Raw genomic sequence first — 22000 nt, 5'->3', positions numbered from 1 at the left:
GAGACAGTCTCTCCTTGACCAAACAGCAGGCAGGCTCCTCGGAACTTTCTTCCCAACCAGGCCCTGACCCTGGGGCTTCTGTGTTGTCTCTGCTAATATACACCATTTTAGCAAGCATCCCGCTACGTTGGTTTAGCCAGAAAACCCCATCCTTGATATCTGATCACCCTCAATATCTGATTTGGTTCCTCATCCTTCACCTTCTCCCAGGTAATGTCTAAGTTTCCATCCACTGACTCCTCCCCCACCGTTTTTGGGCTATAAATGACCACTTTTCCTTGTATTCGAAGCTGAGCTCAATCTCTCTCCCCTACTGCCAAACCCCATTGCAGTGGTCCCTACACATATCGCAGTAGTCCCCTGAACAAAGGCTGCCTGACCATATTTTTAACAAGCAACATGAGTGATTTTTAACACAGGTCACATACAGAGGAAGTCGATTTGGACCCAAGTCTGTTTGACTCCAAAGGCCATTCTCTTCCCTCGTATGTTCTCTTCCTTCATATGTTCTCTTCCTCCATAAACTCTTCCTGAGCACCTACTATGAGCCAGACCCTCTGCGGAGATCAGAGGAGGACAAGGAAGAAACATTTCTTCCCCCGAAGAGGGAGAAATAAAATCCTTCCCGTTCTGCTCATTCTCCACACCAGGGTTCAGCACCTACTGTTATAACATTTGTGTGCAGGCTCTGGGCTTCCAGGGCAGAACTGAAGAGGTGCGACAGAGACCATCCAGCCGTAAAGCCAAAGTATTCCCTGCCTGGCCCTTTTCAGAAAAGGTTTGCCGGTGCCATGCCAGGCACCAAGGATGCACCACACCACCTTAGCTCCTTCCTAGCTTTATGAGGCTCAATCATTTTACGGATGAGGAACGAGGCTTGGCCGTGAGATGACTTGGCACACAGCTGGAAACGTGGAAAGGTAGAAAGTTCCAAAGCCCTCTAGACTCAAGACCCACTTGTGGGAAACACATAGTGACTTTCACAGCCTTAGGGGCACAACCAGGACCAGTGGGTAGACAATTCAAGGTTGTAATGTTTTACTTTCTATAAAGAATTCACTCACAGTGAGACGTCCAAGAATGAACTTGGTTATCTGGTTAGGAAGTGAAGTCTCCATCGAGGAGGTGTTCAAGTAAGGGCAAGATAACCTTTGGGTGAAGCAGGGCCTGGCAACTCCAAGATTTGGATTGGGGACCTTCAAAGGCCATCTATCTCTGAGCTTCACTGATGCATGGATGAGGAAGCCCAAGGGAATTTATCTACCGCTGTAATCACACCGATGGCCACCGGGTGGCACAACAGAGCCACACCTTAGGCACCAAGAAGCCATTTTTAGCCTACAGAAACTTAATTGGGAAACAACAAAATTAGCAATTTATTGATTGGAACAAATTAGCATTCATAGGCAAAGACTATGAATCAAGTCCTCAGTAGAGCTTTAGTCCCCAGCATGACCCCGAGGGATTGGAATCAAGTAAGTTACACGTTTTTGAAAGATGTATTGCCCTTTGAAATACTTTTTCCATCAAAATACAACATACATTCAGCAAAGTGGACAAATCACAGCTCAGTGAATTTTCAGAGAGCACATCTGTGAAACCAGCATAGCTCAAGAAACAAAATATGGCCAGAACCCCACAAGCCCCTTTCAAGTCATCCCCCCTGACCCCTGACTTCTCACACAATAGATTCATTTTGCTTGTTTTTCAGTTTTCCATACATGGAATCATACAGTACAACTCCTTTGGGGCTTGCTTAAATAGTCACATTAGTGAAATCCATGATTCTCCTGTGGACTGTTGCTCATTCTCATTGCTGTGTACTAACTAGTGCGTGGTGTGAATAAACCCGTTGATTTGTTCATTCTCCTGTGGCAGGCATGGGGGTTTCCAGTGTGGGGGCTATTACACATAATGCTGTATGAATTTCTAGTACATTCTCTTTTTTTAAAATATATTTTTCACAGGGAGGAAGGGAGAGGGATAGAGAGTTAGAAATATCAATGAGAGAGAAACATCGATCAGCTGCCCCCTGCACACTCCCCACTGGGAATGTGCCCGCAACCAAGGTACATGCCCTTGACTGGAATCGAACCCAGGACCCTTGAGTCCGCAGGCTGACGCTCTATCCACTGAGCCAAACTGGTTAGGGCTCTAGTACATTCTTTATAGAGAGGGTATAGCCATTTCTGTTAGATATGAAATTGCCAGGTCATAGGGATAGACACTTGTAGCTGCTTCTTCAGTAGACAAATTTTCATTCCCACTGCTGATGTATGAGAATTCCTGTGGCTCCATAGCCATACCAAAATTCTCCGTCTAGGTAAGTTTCGGTGGAGGAAATGTGGGATCTGCAGTGTGCACTCCTGTACCCATCTGGTGGGCAGGAGTGGGTGGGCACGAACCAGGAGGAGGATTCCATCCCACTAGTACACCCTGATGAGCCCTTCAGCACACTGATACCTGCTGAATGGAGGTCCTCTCTTCACATGCTCTGAATGAACCAGAATGGTGCAGCTCTCACTGAGTACTGACTGTGTGCCAGACCCTTTCCTAAGCGCTAAGCATAACAGTGAAAAGTCAGACATCCATGATCTAATGAAAGCTAGGTCTGAAGTGGGGCTGGGGGAAGATAGTAAATAAATATGTCAGGTGATGAACATTCCATAAAGAAAATTAAAGCAGGGTAAGAAGATACAGAGTGCAGAGAGGATGATGCTATTTTAAAGTTGGTGGTTATAATATCACCACACACCTGTTAGAAAGGCTATTATCAAAAAGACAAGACACACTCATCAGGGTGTGGCTCAGTGGTTGAACGTAGACCGATGAACCAGGAGATCACGGTTTGATTCCTGGTCAGGTCACTTGCCCGGGTTTCAGACTTGATCCCCACAGAGGGGTGTGCAGGAGGCAGCTGATCAATGATTGTCTCTCATCACTGATGTTTCTCTCTCTCTCTCTCCCTGTCTCTTCCTCTCTGAAATCAATCAATAAATAAATACACACACACACACACACACACATAATTTAAAGCCAAACTAATAGAAATAGAGTTGAATGGTGGCTGCCAGGAGCTCAGGGGTTAGAGAAATTGGGAAATGTTGGTCAAAGGATACAAACTTTAAGGCAGGGGTCCTCAAACTACGGCCCGCGGGCCACATGCGGCCCACCAAAAACATTTATCCGGCCCGCCGGGTGTTTTTGCCGCCACTGCCTGTCCCGGGCCCGCAGTGCGCATGTGTGGAATGTCTGAGGGACAGTGAACTGGCCCCGTTTAAAAAGTTTGAGGACCTCTGCTTTAAGGTATCAGTAAGTTCTGGTGAATCTAATGAGCAGCACTGTGACTATAATTAACAATACTGGCCCTAGCTGGTTTGGCTCAGTGGATAGAGCATTGGCCTACGGACTGAAGGGTCCCAGGTTCGATTCTGGGCAAGGGCACATGCCTGGTTGTGGGCTCAATCCCCAGTAATGGGTGTGCAGGAGGCAGCCGATCAAAGATTCTCTGTCATCACTGATGCTCCTATCTCTCCTTTCTCTCTCTGAAATCAATAAAAATATATATATTTAAAACAATACTGTATTATGTACTTGAAAGTTAAGAGAATAAATGTTAAATGTTATCACCACACACACACAAAATGGTTATTATGTGGAAGTATTAACTAACCTTATGGTGGTAATCATTTTGCAACATATACGTATATCAAATCATCACATTGTACACCTTAAAAATGAGAATCATTCATCAGGTGCCTTCTGCACACCCCACAACCCAGGCATGTGTCCTGACCAGGAATCAACCAATATCTCAAGAAAGCTGGGGGGAAAAATAGAGTGGTTAGAGGCGTGATAGATGCCTAAGCAGAAACCAGAAGTGAAGGAACAAACCATAGGAAGAGATCTCCAGACACAGAGAGCCAGCATAAAGGCCCAGCGGCAGTGTATTCCATTGCTGAAATAGCACCCTAGGGCCCATAGTTTTACAAGTTGGTCCTCTTGTTTGTCAAATAGATTTATAGGAGTAAGGTGGCTGGTCATGACTTTATCAACTTTTTGCTTGTCAGCTGACCACTACCTACTTGAAACCCTTTCCTCTCCTAGCTTCTGTGACACCATACTCATTTCTTTCCCTACCTTTTTTTATTATTATTGATTTCAGAGAGAGAAAGAGAGGAGAGAGAAACATCAATGATGAGAATCATTCATCAGCTGCCTTCTGCATGCCCCACAACCCAGGCATGTGTCCTGACCAGGAATCAACCATGACCTCCTGGTTCATAGGTCGGCACTCAACCACTGAGCCACACTGGCTGGGCACGTTATCCTCCCACTTCTGGTTGAAAACTCTGGTTAAACCTTGAACACTTAGAACACAAGGGAAGCCCATTCTCAGAATCACTGTCAGAAGCAACAACACATCAGGGAGTGATTCTGCACCTCGGAAGACATGTGTCAACACCTGAAGACATTTTTGACTGTCACAACTGGGGGAAGGGGAAGAGCTACTGGCATCTAGCAGGTAGATGACAGTCAGGGAGGCCACTAAACATCCTACAATGCCCAGGACAGCCCCCAGCAACAAAGGATTATCTGGCCCCAAACATCAATAGTACTGAGGCTAAGAAACCCTGTCTAGATGAATCCTATACAGGGGTTTTTTAACAAGGGTTTGGATTAGCCAATATTCCAGCTGGAATGTACTTTCAGTTTGATCACCTCAGAGGATTCTTTCAATCATTTAATTCACATTTCTTTCAAACTCTCACTGAGAATTTCCAAATTCTGTTTCTGGAGTGACACCTACTATAATCACTCCACTCTATCAACATACTTGAGTTGCCATGTTCTCCCAAAACCCATTCAAGATGAGACAGCCTCTGGAATGCTGTATTTTTCAGACATATGACAGCAAAACCTATCTGAATCCAGCTTTCACTCACTCCAAATCACATGGTACTTGGGAACTTCTTTTGGTTTCCAGCTAACTTATGTATGAATATCCATTGGACTGAAAAACGACAACTGTAGGCTCAAGGTCCTTTACAATCTCGGTAACTATGGATTCGAAGTTAACTCTCTTCTGGATCAGACTGAATTGATTCACTTGTTCTTGCTGATAGACTCCTATAGTTACCTCCACAATTTTATTTTTTTAAATGATCGGTGAATAAAATTCTTTTTTTAAAAAACATTTTTTATTGATTTCAGAGAGAAAGGGAGATAGAAACATCAATAATTAGAGAGAATCATTGATGGGCTCCTTCCTACATGTGCCCCACGGGGGACTGAACCCTCATCTAGGCCATGTGCCCTGATCTGGAATCCAACCGAGACCTCCTGGTTCAGGTCGACACCCAACCACTGAGCCACTCCACAATTTTAGAATGAGCTGTGGAGTGATCTTTACCTGCCACAATTGTAAGTATCTAAAGAAATGAGCTGCCATGCTGTCCCTCCACCATTTCTCTTTAAGTTGTTCTTCTAAAATACAGAGGTAAGTTAGATCACCAGCAAGGCTCTACAGAATGCTGATAGCCGGTTTCCTCTAATGTAGCCAGTGCTATTCAGATTGGGTTTTTTTCCTGTTACTTAAATTTATTGGGGTGACATTGATTAATAAGATAAGTTTCATGTGTAAACTTCTATAATACATCATCTGTATAATGCATGGTGTGTTCCCCACCTAAAAGCTAGCTTCTGTCGCCTCCTCGGGTTTTTTGTTCAGAGTAGCCACTGGGCTCTGGGCAAAGAGGTGCGAGGACGTGAGGACAATGTCAGCTGCATCTTTCCCTGAATAAATGAAATGCAAAAGGGGAGGCGGGGACTCCCCACCTACACATGCATCCTTTAGTAAGCCCTCCCCATCACCTTCCCCGGAAGGACGCTCAGTCCCACCAACACTATGTGAGTGCCATTTTCTGGATCACCTCTAGCCAATAATGAACTTGAAAACTTTGAACTACTGACCATTTGATGGGGGAGGGGGGGGGAATGTTATCACACTGTTGAATTCTCCTTTCCCTATTGTATTCCACCAATTTTTTTTAAAAAAAGACTTACCACCTATGCATTTTCTCTCATTTTAAACGGACAGTACAGTCTCTACCACTAGATGTCAGTATTAGCACTTGCCGTGCTCCGTGGTGACAACCTACAAGCCTCCGGACTTTGTAAAAAGTTCCCGGGAGGGGAGGGGAGGGGAGGGGAGGGGAGGCAGCGGGGGATCCCGTTCACCCAGAAGCTGAAGAATATCGAGACCGCACTGCTCCGGAAGAGCTAGAATATGCGGACATACCTAACCGGCCAGTATCACCTCAGCGGTCCTTTCTCTCAACTTCTGTGACACCACGCTCTCACGGTTCCCCCCCTCTCTCTAGTCTCCTTTCCTGCACTTAAGTTTCGGGGTACTCGGGCTCTTCGCCTCCCCACTTACTCCAGCTTTAAATGGCATCGCTAGTGGGTAAGGCGCCTCCCAAACCAAGGGGGAGGGATGGCATTGGGACAACGGGCCCTCCGTACGGGGGAGGGGTGTGCGCGCCTCTGCAGGAGGGCTGCCAGGTCCCGCTCAGGCCTCTTGGGCCAGAGGCCTCGGCCGGGTTCCCCTGATGAACACCCCCGCGAGCGTTGGGTTGCCACGCACACAGCGAAGTGCAGGTGACTCCAGCTGCCAGCGCTCCCAAAACCACCCCAAAGAGGAACAGGGGAACGTGCAGGGACGGGGTGAAGGCTGGTAACGGCTGTGAGCGAAACCGGGAGAAATAGAGGACCGGAGGGAGGTTCGCTCGGATCGCGATCCCGGCCGACCCCCACCCGACTCCCACCCGACCAGGGATTCTGTTAAATGAGCACGTTTCCCCGCCCCCCGCGCCCTCCACTCCCACCCCCCGAGCGGGAACCAATCCTTGGTTCTAATACGCAGCCTCGTTTTAAAGAACCAATCACCAGGCCACAGAGACCTATTATGACAACGACGAGAGCCAATGAAAAGCGGGGGTTCTCTAGCCGGCCTCCCAAGCGCCAGTCCCAAAAAAGTCACCCAGGGGGAGGTTTTCGGAAGGTATGAAGCGGGAGATAAGGTCGCGTCTGGGCGACGGGATACTACGCTTACAAAGACAGGTGGAGAGGAGTCTGTGAGCGCGTAAAAGAGCACTTCCAAGAAGCCTCGCAGGCGGCGGACCCACACGTCAGCCTCGAGCCGAGGGCCCCAGCGCGGAAAGGGGCGGGGGGTACGTGCTACGCGCTGACGTAACACGTCGAGCCCCGCCCCGCCCGCCCTTATAGCGTAACACTGGCGCGCGCGCACACCATTGTGTGGCTGGATTTGGCCACCGCTGCTGTGGAAGGCGTGTGTCTGGGGTTTTGCCATCCCCGCACCCGTGCCGCGGCTTCTGCTTTGCGGTTCGCCGTCCGACCGTCAGCCCTCGGGGCCCTCGCCCGCCACGGACATGCCGCGCGTCTACATAGGGCGCCTTAGCTACCACGTCCGGGAGAAGGACATTCAGCGCTTTTTCAGTGGCTATGGCCGCCTCCTTGAAATAGACCTCAAAAATGGGTGAGTGTGACCGGGGCGCCTGCGTCATTTCATAACGCTTCGAGCCTTGCGGCGGCGGAGCACCTTTAGACGAAAGAGGCGGTCAAGGCCGCGCGGCGCCGCGTCGCACAGCCTCCAAAATGGCGGCGACGCGGCGCGGAGGGGGCGGGGGCCGTGTGCGCGTGCGCGTCCCCGCCCTAACGTCGTTCCGCCTGTCCCCGGCCCTCGCGCCGCCCCCTAGGTACGGCTTCGTGGAGTTCGAGGACTCCCGCGACGCCGACGACGCCGTTTACGAGCTGAACGGCAAGGACCTCTGCGGCGAGCGCGTGATCGTGGAGCACGCCCGGGGCCCGCGCCGGGATCGCGACGGCTACAGCTACGGAAGCCGCAGTGAGTCCCACCCCCGCGCGCTCCGCGCCCTTGGGACCGGGGGGCGGGCGCAGGCCTAGAGGGGGCGGGGTGGGGCCTCCCGACCCGGGCGGGCGCGGCAGGCGGGGTCGTTTGACTCGGGCGGCCCAGGGGCCCGCTGCCTTCGCGCCAGCCTGGGGCACCCCGGGACGCCGGAGCGCGGAGATCGGGTCGTGGGGCTTGCCTAGGCAGAGTCGGGGTGCTTGGGGTTTCTTTGCTAAGTTGGGGGCGGGTGGGTTGTTCGGGGCCCCTGTCAGCACTGCCGTGGGCTCCGCCCGCCGAGGAAGTGAGGGGTGGCTGTATTTGTTGTATCCCCCCTGCTTACCTGCCAGTGCGTTAGCTAGAAATGGGGGTGTCTTAGCCTAGGAGTTTGGAGCAGGTTGGGGCGGGGGTGGGGTGGGGTCGGGGAACGGGGAGGGGTTCTGAGTTTAGGTCTTAGAGTTGTTAAAATTGGCGGGGGCCAAAGAAAACGCTATATCGAACTAATGTGGCATATGCCACGAGGAGCGCTAAATACGCTTTATGGCAGTGCTGCATTTGAACTAGTGGGGGCATGTTATTGGGAGGAGGTGGGGGGGTGGTTATGTTAAATGTTTGATGTTGAAATTGTTGCATGTTGAATTCAAACTTTTTAACAAGTCCTTGATGTTTCAATTTAAAAGTGACCAATGGGGCTGAGGCTGTGTCCACTGAGGCTAAGATGACTGCCTTTCCTGATTGGCCTTGGCTTTTCCATACATTGTGTGACCCTTGCCCTATGACCCTTTGGCTGACCTTACCGGAAGCCATGACGACAGCAGCCTTTTGCCATTAGACGCAGGGTGATGGTGAGGATTCCAAGGGTTAGACAAAACTGGTTAATCTGAACTAGGTGACTGTTACCTTGCGTGTTTTGTGGCCAAACCACCACCAAAAAGCTCACACTGTGATGTAAGTACTTAGTGTAACTAGTAAACATTTTTGTAAAATGTAGAAATGCATGTAATCAGTTAAGTTTTATATTTTACAATGTTCTGTAAAATAAAACTTAGCGAGGTAAATTGAATAAAGGAGCAGTCACTCTCTAACAGATTGTAGGAGAAGTTTAGTTGGATTTAGTCTATTTGGCTTGCCCTTAATTTAATTTGTGGCAAATCACAACTGTATCAGAGGTGTAGCAATATAATAGCAAAGTCCTACTCCAGTAAATAAAAGTTGATATGTTTGTACTAACTTTCAGAAACTTGTGTCCCTATCATTACAAAGCATCTAATCGTTTTCTTCGTGTGATAAAGGTGGTGGAGGTGGATACAGCAGTCGGAGAACTTCTGGCAGAGACAAATATGGACCACCTGTTCGTACAGAATTCAGACTTATTGTAGAAAATCTTTCTAGTCGCTGCAGTTGGCAAGATTTAAAGGTATGTGCTCTAATTAGAAATAAAAGTGATAGGAATGTTTAAAAGATAGGTAGGCTCTTGTTTCACTTTATTCTTGAAAGTCAGATATAGCATGTATAGATCTTTAGATTTCTGGGTCTGACATGTTTTGTTGCTTTTTACAGGATTTCATGAGACAAGCAGGTGAAGTAACCTATGCGGATGCTCACAAAGAACGCACAAATGAAGGAGTTATTGAGTTTCGCTCCTACTCTGACATGAAACGTGCGCTGGATAAACTAGATGGTACAGAAATCAATGGCAGAAATATTAGGCTCATTGAAGATAAAGCACGAACGAGCCATAGGCGGTCTTACTCTGGAAGCAGATCAAGGTAACTTGAATAGTGGAGAGGGAAGGATATAATGCTTGCCAAGAACAAAGAAAAATTCAAATGAGAGTATCTTAATTGATACTTAATTGAAATTAGGTCAGTTTTGGGCTGCATCATTGGGTTCTTTTCCAGATGTTTTGACAGTGGATTTAAATTGTAGTAAGCAATTACATTTTGTGTTGGTCTGTTTATTGTTGTTTGTAAGTGGCACAAACCTGTTGAGATGTGTTAGGATTAAATTTTTGTTACGGTTCTTATAGGTCACGGTCTAGAAGGAGGTCACGAAGTAGGAGTCGCAGGAGCAGCCGCAGTAGATCTCGAAGTGTCTCAAAAAGCCGCTCCCGGTAAATAATGTTGGGTCTTGATGATGCTGTATTTGTTTATGGCGTATTTGTGTGTTCTGGCAAGGTACTGAAAGAAAAATCTGGCTTTTCTTGTTCAGATCCAGGTCTCGGAGCAAAGGTCGATCACGTTCTCGGTCCAAAGGCAGGAAATCTAGATCAAAGAGCAAATCAAAGCCCAAGTCTGATCGAGGCTCCCGTTCACGCTCTCGAAGCAGGTCTAAGGATGAGTATGAGAAATCTCGAAGCAGGTCTCGATCTCGATCTCGTTCCCCCAAAGAAAATGGAAAAGGTGATATAAAGTCTAAGTCTAGATCGAGGAGCCAGTCTCGTTCCAAATCTCCCCTACCTGCTCCTCCCTCAAAGGCTCATTCTGTGTCCCCTCCACCAAAAAGAGCTTCAAGATCTCGTTCTAGATCTCACTCAAAGTCAAGGTCACGGTCCAGATCAAGTTCCAGAGATTAACCCAGAACTCTATGTTCTTTGCACACTATTATGGAACACTTTCCTACTTGCTTAGGCAGTTACTCTTCCATGTTTGTACTTGGCCTCTTTTGTAAGAGGAATCTCCTGAAAACAAGGGCACACAGAAATTTGATTTGTGGCCAAATTTGATGAAAAAGATGGGGTTCTAAAGAAATGGTGGCATGAAGACCTCCTCCCTTCTTTGTAGAATTAAGATAACTTTGATTTTATAGCTTTTGAGCTAAAATAACTTTTGTAAAGATTAAGCTCATTTAGATTTTTTTTTTTTTTTTTAAGTATTTCAGCAGGATCTGCTGCAGGGGTTTTGTTGTTTTGTTTGCAGACTTAAATTTAAACAGTTTCAAGCTTTGGATACTTAAGGCTTTAGAGGGAGAACCCATTTTTCAATTATGTTGGCTTTTTATAAAGCCTGAGTTATGTAAGATTTCAATAAAAGTTTGCTACCAAGATGATTGCCTTATTGAATAGGTCGCTATTACTTTTAATATTAATAACCTACTGTTTGTGGAAACAATGTAAATTCTACTCAAATGTAAAACAAGGCAAGCCTCAGACCAGCAATAAATTATTCAATTTCGATAAAAAAATTTTTTGTTCTGTTAATCAAATTTGCCAAAGTTATTGCATCTGCCCATTTAACAAGTTAGGTTAAAAATAAAATATTTTATAGTCAACCTGTTATGCAGTTTTGCCTAAATTAATGAGTTTTAAATAAAACCTTATTTTCTTTGATACTTTTTAATTTAGATGTTTATAAGGAATGGTTGGATTGTTTGTTTTTTCCAATATAAACTGCAGAATTTCAGAGAAGAAACTGGTGCCTGTAATTATAGTTCATTATTTTGCTGATTTGGAAGAACAAAAGTTCATGACTTAATGAAGAGGCAAGCCTCCACTGCTTTTCAGAATTTGGTGTGTAAGGACAAGTTAAAGACTTGGCTTTGACCAAAGTTCTCTTGTTTTTAGGGAAAAAAAAGTTTTTAGGAGAGGGTGGGGGATGCTACAAGGTGAAATTTGACTCTGAAAGTATACAACATCCTCATGTTAATGTTATATCACATGATATAATAGGCAGCTTTGTCCACGTTGTTAGCTGCCCCATAGTGGATATAGGTGAATTCCTACGTTCGTAAATTTTTATAGTAACGGCAAAGACCAGCTTATTAAAAATCTAGTCTTATTCCATACCTGTGGACCTCCATCATTAGATAGCTGAACCATTATAGCGTTGGCCTCCTTGAGAACAGAGTTGACTGATGAAATTAGTTTCTTGCCAACTTGTGAGTTGAGTCCAGCAGTCTACGACATGCCACGTAGTGATCTGTGACTAGATGGTGTATTAAGCTGATAGCGAAAGAGAAGTGGGCAACATCTTGATTCCCCTTTATTTTACCTGACTGTTTATTAACACACCATAGTGCCTTTATGGCCAGTTTGAGTCCTACCTGCTCCTGTGTTACCATCTTTCATCTTTGGTATCTTTCTCCCACTTTGTTAACCTATTTTATGCTTAATCTCAATAAAATGCTTACCGAGGGAAAGGCTTGTTTTGGATTTATTGTGTATTCCCACTTAGTGCCAAATTCTTAGTGTCAACTCTAGAATTAGAGTTGCTATTTCTGACTTGACTATGAAAAAAAGGATCTAGTTTTCAGTTCCCCAGAAATGGTTTGAGGATCAGCTGAATCATTGGCCCATTTTGTGCTTAAGTGTCATCCATGAAGTAAGGATAAACCATTTGCTAGCTATTAGGAAGGATTAAAAGTACTAAATCTTTTTTGTATTAGCCCTGGCTTATTTTTACAATTTTACCCATTTTTATCTTGTAGCAGTTTGAACGTTTTCCGTGACAGTTATCTATATCTATATGTATAAAAGCCTAATTGATCAGCCAATAGCTATAAAACTAGGGGGCAGACGCTCAACACAGGAGCTGCCAAGCTGCAGTTCAGAACTGGAGGAGGGAGCCTGATTCCAGGGTGTGTCACCTGAGAACCACCCTCCTGCAATCCAGGACCCTTGGGGGGCATCAGAGAGCCAGTTTCAGCCTGATCGTCAGGCCAGGCCCAGGGACTCCACTGGTGCACAAATCCATGCACCAGGCCTTGAGTTTCTTATATAAACTAGGAAGCATTGATCCTCTTTTCTCAAGTCCTTAATTTAGACTGAGTGGTTTAAACTTTTGGCAATTTATGCTTAGTAAGCCCATCACATTTATTTATTTATTTATTTAAAAAAATACATTTTTTACAGAGAGGAAGGGAGAGAGAGAGAGTTAGAAACATCGATGAGAGAGAAACGTCGATCAGCTGCCTCCTGCACATCTACTGGGGATGTGCCCGCAACCCAGATACATGCCCTTGACCGGAATCGAACCTGGGACCCTTCAGTCTGCAGGCCGACGCTCTATCCACTGAGCCAAACCAGTTTTGGCCCCATCACATTTTTGTTCACCTTTCAGAAAGCAGTTTTTTGGCTTCATCCAATTTTAGTCCTGTGGCAGTGGAGTGTCTTAAGTGCTGATTTAATTAATTACAAAGGTAATAAGTAGCCCTAACCAGTTTGGCTCAGTGGATAGAGCGTCGGCCTGCGGACTCAAGGGTCCCAGGTTTGATTCCGGTCAAGGGCATGTACCTTGGTTGGGGGCACATCCCCAGTAGGGAGTGTGCAGGAGGCAGCTGATTGATGTTTCTCTCTCATCGATGTTTCTAACTCTCCCTCCCTTCCTCTCTGTAAAAAATCAATAAAATATTTTAAAAAAAAGTAAGTACCTGGACTATAAAGTCTGTCTCCTTTAGGACCCACTTACACTCACTAAGGTAGTTGTTGCTGATAGTATCAGAATCTGCCCAGACTTCTCTGGTTATAATGCCTATGTCCTTCAATAAAGCTGTTCATACCATGAGTAGTGAGTGTTCTAGAAACATTGGTTTTTACAGAGTGGGAGGGAGGGGGGAGATAGAGATTGGTTGCATAGGGATCGAACCTGCAACTGAGGTACGTGCCCTTAACTGGAATTGAACCCAAGACCCTTTAGTCCTCAGCCAATGTTCTACCCACTGAGCCAAGCTCGCCAGGCCAAATTGCCTGGCTATTTTATAGCAACCTCACCAAAAGGACTCCAGTATAGTACTTGAAGTGATTAACTTTGCACTTGAATAAAAAGGAATCGTGGTTCAAAAATCAGGAAATACCAAAGAACAGTAAAATCTACCTCTGACTCAGAGAAAACCAGGACTAATGGTTTATGCATTCTTTTGGTGATGAAAATCTAAAAAGATTTACATTCCAGATCCATTATGGCTTGTTTGAATTTTATAAAAGAAGTGGTACTATTATCTATAATCTATAATAAAAGGGTAATATGCTAATTAGACCGGACATCATTCCAGATGTCCTTCCTGACCAAGCTGGGGCCTGAGGGAAGCCAGCCTGGGTCCCGGGTGCCTGTGGGCAGCCGGGGGAAGGAAGGCCTACTCTTGCATGGGGGCTCTAGTAGCTTATAATAGGATGCAATTTTATAATTAAATTTATATTATTCACTTAACATTCACATTTACACGCACTTTTTTTTTTGCTTTTTACACACACTTTAAAAGGCATTTCTAAGGAAGTATTAGATGAAGATTTATAAGCAGAGGACTTACTATAAATTATTAAAGCATCAAAACTGCCTATTTCAAAACTCAATTCCTCAAGTGAAAAAAGCACTTAAGAAATCAGGATAAAGCCGAAACCGGTTTGGCTCAGTGGACAGAGCATCGGCTTGCGGACTGAAGGGTCCCGGGTTCGATTCCGGTCAAGGGCATGTACTTGGGTTGCGGGCACATCCCCAGTAGGAGATGTGCAAGAGGTAGCTGATCGATGTTTCTCTCTCATCGATGTTTCTAACTCTCTATCTCTCTCCCTTCCTCTCTGTAAAAAATCAATAAAATATATTTAAAAAAAAAAAAAAGAAAGAAATCAGGATAAAGAGGCTCAGAAAGTATAAACAGACTCTTTAAACTTTAAAAATCTTAGAGTATTAAAAAAAACTATGTTTTTCCCATTCAATTATGTATTGTTTCATTTACACATGGTTGTGGTGTGTGTGTTTTTATCTGTGGTGGTCATTTTTCCTGAGCCATCTTAAAGACATCTTGCTTTTTTATCTCAAAATTTATTTCCTAGGACAGGATTGGGGAACCTTTTTTCTGCCAAGGGCCATTTGGATATTTATAACATCATTAGGGGGCCTACAAAATTAGCCTGTTATATTTGGTTAAACAACTCACCCCTAATGCCTCAGCAGGGCCAGAACAAATTATTTTGAGGGCTTTCTATGGCCTGTGGGCCAGATGTTCCCCACCCCTGTCCTAGGAACAGGGACATTCTCTTACAACTATTCATTGAAACCAGGAAATTAGCATTGATGATATACTGTTGTATAACCTATAGTCCATACCTATAATGTTCTTTATATTTTTCCAGTGTTCCTGGATCATTTGCTGAAATTGTTTTCATGGCCCTTTAGTCCAGGGGTCCTCAAACTATGGCCCGCGGGCCACATGCAAGTACAAATATTGTATTTGTTCCCATTTTGGTTTTTTTACTTCAAAATAAGATATGTGCAGTGTGCGTAGGAATTTGTTCATAGTTTTTTTTTTTAACTATAGTCCGGCCCTCCAACAGTCTGAGGGACAGTGAACTGGCCCCCTGTTTAAAAAGTTTGAGGACCCCTACTTTAGTCTTTAATCTGAACAAATTGTCAACCTTTTTCATGACCATGTCATTTTTGAAGAGTAAAGGTCAGTTATTTTGTAGAATTTCCCTCAATTTGTTTTTTTCCTGATATCTCATGATTGCATTTTTGTCAGGAATACCAAGAATGAGACTGTCCTCGGTGTGTCACATATAGTGGCACATTGTAATAACCTGGATCACTTACAAAATCATTGTTTCCTTTTTTAATCAGTCATTTGATAGGTAATAACTATAGTAAATTAAATACTCAGGTCCTTACCAAACTCACCCACAATTAACATTTTTTTATTTTCTAAGTTACATTCTGTAAGAAAGTGCTTTCTGTAGGGGATAGACTGTTTTAAAGATATGGTCAAAGGGCGGGGCGGGGGGGGGGGTGTTTATAGGAGGAGAAGGAACCAGCCATTCTGGAGTTTGAGAAAGCTGCCTAAGGGGGAGCTTTGAGGGCAGATTGTGCTCCATTACTGCGGAAAGCAGGAGAGTGATTTCCCTAGCACAGGGCCAAAAGGGAGCTGGAGGCAGCTTTTACTTAGGCTGTGTCCTCAGTCTGTAAAACAGCACCTTCTAATATTGTGAAGTGCTATTATCAAAGGGCTTGGCACAGCCACTGGTTAATTAGTAGCTGCCTTTATTAAAATACAGACAGAATGGTCAAACGCTAATATTCTGGTCCATTGAGAAAAAAGCAAAGCAATTGATGAGTATGCTGCCTAGGTCTTAATATCTACTACAGTGGAACCTCACTTCTCCAACATAATTCATTCCGGAAGGCTTTTTGAAAACAAGTATTTTTTTTTATTAGAATGTAAATTGACTTAACCCATTCTAGACCCCTAAATGATGCCCTGTTTTAACCTTTCTTATATACAGTACATATCTAATCTATTGTTTAGTCTATAAATAAACTACAACAAAAAGGACATGTAAATGAAAATTTAACAAAAAAGAAATGAAATACCCAGTAAAAAATGAAATTTAATAAGCAGCAACAAAAGCAAAAAAAAATATTCACACACAATACCTTGAGATGGTGACAGCGGTAAACAGACGCATACTTGCACATTCTCGCCTTTGTAACCTGAGAGATACGTGACTGACCATGCAGGTAACAGCATGAGGGTTTGTCCAGTTGAAAAGTGAATTGTTTGAGATAGAAAACGTTCGAGAAATGAGGTTTGACTGTACTTGAGTGATTCATGAATAGCCTTGAGTGTACTATTTAATACATTGTTGTTACTACTAACAAATTTCAAACACCAGCTAGACTCATAGTAGGAACCTCCCATATACTCAACCAGCTTTAACTATCTATATGCCTGCCCACTTCACCAGATAACTTTGAAAGAAATCCTAGACATTACAGCTGAAGATAGTTCATTATGTACTTATAAAAGACATCTTAAATCTCCTTAATTTATTGGGTTTCTGTTTAGGTGTCTGGTTTTGTCATAGTGGCAGCCATTGATCTTTGTCTACATCCATTAAACTGTGAAGCCATAATTTTAAACATTTTTCAATCCATGGGAGTCAACTCAAGTTGCCTCCCGAGTTCTTCTGAAACAACCCTAATAATCTTTGCAGCTTCCTTGACTCCTTCTATGGTAAGATTTCTAGGCTCATCGTTTTTGTTTGTTTGTTTTTGTTTGTTTTTAAAGTTTAAAGTGAAAGTTGTGAGTTTATTAATGAAGTCCAGGCTCATCTTTTTAGTCCCATACCTGGAATTAGTTATTTCTCTAAGGAGCACTGCTGACTTTCATTTGGAAATGGCATTTAGCAACCACAAGCTGGGTCCTTGGGGTGTTCATTGCTACTCGTTTGATCATAGGCCTTTTCAGTGGACAGAGCCAGGGAAACCATTGCCTGAATCTTCTTCAGGCCGCAGAGATCTTGTTACTTACTGCTCTTGTAAAGGTCCTCTTCAGGCTAACCATCCTTTTCACCCTGCCTCAGTGCAGCAGTTTTGAATCAGTTGTCCCGTACTCTGATTTGTGAGTATCCCTCTTACTGAGTGGGGCCCACTAGTAGACACAGCACTCCCAGTTTGCACTAACCTGCTCAGAGCAGAACGATAGTAGATGGCCTCCCTGCCCTAATAGATGTTTCCTCACTTGAATTCTGGGCCAGTTCTGACAAAAGGGTGAGGATACTATTTCTTTAATATTTCTGCAGAATCTCTTCTGTACCTACAGAAGGTTTAAAGCAGATAGTGTGCCATCTTGCTCTGGATAATAGTAGAGAAGGAAATTCAGAGCCTAAATTTAAATGTGATGACAGCATTATAATTGGAATAAGCAAATAACATCGTAAATTATAGCTTTCATCCACCTTTGCTAAGATGACTTTGCCCTTGCAGACCTAGCAGGAACTGAAGCCCAGATAGCTGTGGCTGTGATTGTAATAAGATGATTGATGCTCATAGGTCTGTTCAGGAAACCCTCAAAGAGTGTAGCACCTTAAATCACCAGGGTCCAAAGGTCCAAAGTCACATTCCGTACTGCCAGAAATTTCATATATATATATATTTTTTTAATATTTTTTCTACATATCACCATTTCTCCTCCATAAGCAGAGTACTTCCCATCCCTTGATTTCGACCATGTAATTTTAGTAGGCATGACATATTTGGTAGATGAAATATCTAATCCCTGAAACCTGTGAATGTTATCTTACATGGTAAAAGGGACATTGCAGATGTGATTAAAGTCTGGGAGTGTGATTATTCTGGTGGGCCCAGTGTAATCACAAGGGTCCTTATAAATTGAGAGGCCGGGTGATCAAAAATCAGAAAAAGTGTGAATTCGGAAACAGAGAGAAATTGGAAGATGGCTTTGAAGACTGGAAATTGGAAAGGGCCACAGGGCAAGAAAACAATTCTCTCCGAGCGAGCACGGCACTGTCTACACCTTTATCTTGTCCCAGTGAAACCCATTTTGGATTCTGATCTCCAGATAAATTTTTTTTAAGCCTCCATATTTGCAGTAATTTGTTACTACAGCTAGCTACAGGAAACACAACAGGACTAAAGGCTTAAGAAGCACAAGTGGGCTCAGTCTTTTGCATCTCTGCCACCAGCTCTCTAGAAGAGGATGTTATTTGACCAATTTTACTATTAGTTTTTGTGGTAGGCAGAATGATGGTCCCCCAAAGATGTCCATATTGTAATTCCTGGGACCTGTGAATATGTGCTGTTATGTGGCAAGGGGGGAATTAAGGTTGCAAATAGAATTACATTTGCTGATCGGCTGACCTTGAAATAGGGAGAATATCCTGGATTGTTTGGGTGGGCGGATGTAATCACCAGGGCCCTTAAAAGATGGAAAAAGAAGGCAAAAGTCAGTCACAGTGATGTGACATGGATAAAACTGTTACTGTCCATTTCTGGCTTTAATGACAGAGGAAGGGGTCATAAACCAAGGAAGGTAGAAATTGGAAAAAGACAAGAAAACAAATTATACCGCCTCCAGAAAGGAAGGCACTTCTGCTGACACCTTGAGACCTAGTGAAACCCATTATGGACTTCTGGCCTCCAAAACTATAAGATAATAAAGTGATATTTGTTTTAAGTCAGTAACCTTGTGGTGATGTGTATTCAGCAGCAATAAAAAAATAATACCTTTTGTTGTTGTAATACTCACCCAAAGACATTTTTCCATTGATTTTTTTTTTTAAGAGTGGAAGGGAGGAGGAGAGGCAGAGAGAGAAACATTGATGTGAGAGAGACAGGTCAGTTGGTTGCCTCCCACACATGCCCCGGAGTTGAGCTTGCAACCAGGTATGTGCACTTGACCAGTATCATATTTCAACCCTTCAGTCTGCGGGCCGACCCTCTATCCACTGAGCAAAACTGGCTAGGGAAAACTAATGCAATTTGATCAACTGATTCTTTTTCATTGGGTGCCTCGGCATCATCGTAAAACATGAATTCTAACAAATATATTGAGAACAAGGTTCAGATATTTAGTACAGTTGGGGTAAGGGAAATGGCTGGGGCTCTGGCCTCACTGAGACAAATTTTTCTCGTGGTTACAAATACAGGTATCAATTCCCAAAGCCAGATAGAAATTTTGTTAGTCTCTGACGTGCTGGATAACGTACACCCACGCCCAGGGGTAAGCGGTACCTTAAGCTAACCATGTTTGATGGAAATGTGGCCCTCCCCTGCCTTCCCCACCATGGGCTCACAAGTATATAGTCTGGGGGTGGGGGGTGTCCAGTCTTTATACCGGGGATTCAGTTCCAACTCCCATTATCACATGACCCAAGGTTCCATCTGTCATAGGTGTGATGAAACACTCCCTAGCAGCTGGTTCCTGCCTCTATCCAATAGCTACCTCCAGGACAAGGGGGACATCAGGCCTCCTTGCTCTGTTCGCCTCTCCGTTTCTGGCTCCTGCTGATTTTTCCTTCTTACAAATTCAGCAATGAATTTACTTTCCTCCTTTATTGGCTTGCTGGCTTGCTTCCTTTCTTGTAATATTTTACCCAGGATTTGGGGGTGTTTGTGTTAGAAAGGGTTCCCAATTAGCAAAGTCTGCCATGTTGCTGAAACCAGAAGTGTCTTCACACTTACATAAAAGGCACATCCTGATGATTTTCCTAAAACACATGGATTGCCCCAATGATGAATTAAAATCTGTAGGAACAGAAAGGTGTTACAAATAAGTTTTCTCAGTGTTTCTAATCATCAATATGTATATTTCCATTGATTTTTAGTGAGAGTGGAAGGGAGGGAGGAAGTGGAGAGAGGAAGAAACATCAATTAGTTGCCTCCTGCTCATGCCCCAACTGGGGCTGCAACCGAGGTATGTGCCCTTGACCGGGAATCAAACCCGTGACCCTTCGGTCCACAGGCTGGTGCTCTGACCACTGAACTAAACCAACCAGGGTTCTAATCATCAGTATTTTAAATGTTGGGGGTCCACTCTTGGTTAGGGGGTTAACTTAAAGAAGACACTAGGGGCCAAAGGGTTGGGCTTGTTCACTTGCTCCCTGAGGGCACACTGGACCAGCAGAGCAAATTCTGGCTATAGGAGGCAGAACCTTCCCCAAATCACATTAACTTGGGAAGGGCTCTCCATCCCCGAAGGTGTTCAAGCAAGCAAGCCCACCAAAGGTATGAAAACCAACGTACTGTTAATGAACAGAAAAATGGGATCTCAGCAGCTCAAATCCATGCTCATTCCAGGGTCCCCCAGCTCATACTGGTCTGAGTCACTACCTCAAGGATGCATGTTGTTGAGAAGCCATATGTTTGTGTAGCTCCACCACTTTTTTTTTAATCATCTGAAAACCTAAAATAAACCCTTTGGAATCTAGAACAAGCACCAGTCTGTGTAGAGATGAGAGAAAAATGAGCGGATGGTTGTGTGTGTATTGATGTGTAAAAAGAAACCTATTGTTATGGCAACCAGCATCCTCAACTGATGCAACCCTGTTCCCAATAATATATGATTAAAAATGGACATTGCAGCGAGGAAGAACACATGCAGTGCATTGGCATAGCAACCAGGATAGTTTAATGCTGCATACATTAAACCTGATGGCCACAACAATTTGGGGAATTTTGCCTACAATTGATAAGGAACAATTTCCTCATCTGGACTTGAAGTCAGGAACCTGTAGGTCCAACCTGTGGCCACCACCTTAATAGATTCGATTAAATCATTGGTGTAGGAAAGGGGGCTGGGGTTCCAGAACATACCAAGAAGCGCTGTGTTTTCACCCGCATGCGCACACCATTTAGTCAACAGATATTTACTGAGCATTCACTCAGCATCCCGCTCTGTGCTGGGAGTTAGGGATAAAAAAACGAATGTTTCTTTCCTTGCTTCTTGGAGCTCGCAGTTTCTTAACCTCTTACATTACACAAATCCATGTAAATGCCACAGGAACCGGTAAAGGGAGAACTGACTAGTTATCTTGTGGACGCGAGAGAGAGCTGCCAAGGAAATTGAAGCACAGAGGAGGGGTGACCTGCTCCAGGCAACACAACCACAGGAACGATTCCTGAGAACCACCGTATGCTAGCAAGTAGGAGACAGTTTTTACAAATGGAGGATAAAGTGTTGTGCCCCAAGCCACACTCAGCCAAAGGCAGTTAAGTCATCCAAACGCAGGAGCGGCTTAATGCCGCCTTTAACAGGCAGGGCCGGCCAGAGCCCACGCCGCGCGCGGCCTCCTTCCCTCGGATCGCAGTCCTTCGCCTCTCCAGGGCTTTCACGGATGCTCCTGGGCTCCCCTTCTGCCGGGGGTGGGGGTGGGTGGGGGGCAGGAGCGCTGGAAAGGCGTTGGACAGCGAGCGACCGGCCGGGGCGCTTGCTGGAGTGCAGCCTCGCTTCTCTCACCCACCTCTCGGCCCGGGGGCTCTCTCTTGCAGCTCGGCGGTGCGCGCGCCCCCCGGGCGCTGCTGGCTGTGGGTGACGGAAAGGAGCTCCAGCCGCCCGCCCGCGCAGCAGTCCGGCGCCAGAGGGGAAGGGGCTTCAGGCCCACGCGGCCTCGCCGCGCAGGAAGGCAAGCGGAGGGCGCGGGCGCTGCCGAACGCGCGGACCCCGCGCCCCCCAAAGCTGCGCCGCGCGCCGTCTGCACCCCGCGTCCTGCAGGGAGGCGGGCTGTCCCCCAGTGCGCGCAGGCGCGTGCCGGGCTGGGCTCCGACCCGAGTTCGGCGCTGGGAGGCCACTGGCTGGCCTCGCAGGTAGGGAGATCGCAGGCCAGTGGGCTCGGACCCGGGGTGCGGG

At 45.1% G+C, this 22000-nt stretch overlaps 1 protein-coding gene across 1 annotated transcript; it reads left to right on the top strand.

Annotated features, from left to right (window-relative positions):
* Window positions 1–7051: 7051 nt before the first annotated feature.
* Window positions 7052–11257, top strand: SRSF6 (serine and arginine rich splicing factor 6). The gene is made up of 6 exons (XM_081097903.1): window positions 7052–7558; window positions 7779–7927; window positions 9220–9344; window positions 9488–9696; window positions 9957–10040; window positions 10139–11257. The coding sequence occupies exons 1-6, from the start codon at window positions 7452–7454 to the stop codon at window positions 10500–10502; spliced, it is 1038 nt and encodes a 345-aa protein (XP_080954029.1). The 5' UTR covers window positions 7052–7451; the 3' UTR covers window positions 10503–11257.
* The last annotated feature ends 10743 nt before the right edge of the window (window positions 11258–22000 follow it).

This window comes from Myotis nattereri (genome assembly GCF_964212035.1).
Source record: "Myotis nattereri genome assembly, chromosome: 8".
Lineage (NCBI taxonomy): Eukaryota > Metazoa > Chordata > Mammalia > Chiroptera > Vespertilionidae > Myotis > Myotis nattereri.
This window is presented reverse-complemented; position numbering and strand designations above follow the sequence as displayed.

Excerpts from the sequence above, each read along its gene's own strand:
- SRSF6 (XM_081097903.1), top strand. The coding sequence starts at position 7,452 with ATGCCGCGCGTCTACATAGGGCGCCTTAGCTACCACGTCCGGGAGAAG. Across the intron at positions 7,928-9,219 it reads CTACAGCTACGGAAGCCGCA|GTGGTGGAGGTGGATACAGC; the intron begins GTGAGTCCCACC and ends CGTGTGATAAAG. Across the intron at positions 10,041-10,138 it reads GTCTCAAAAAGCCGCTCCCG|ATCCAGGTCTCGGAGCAAAG; the intron begins GTAAATAATGTT and ends TTTCTTGTTCAG.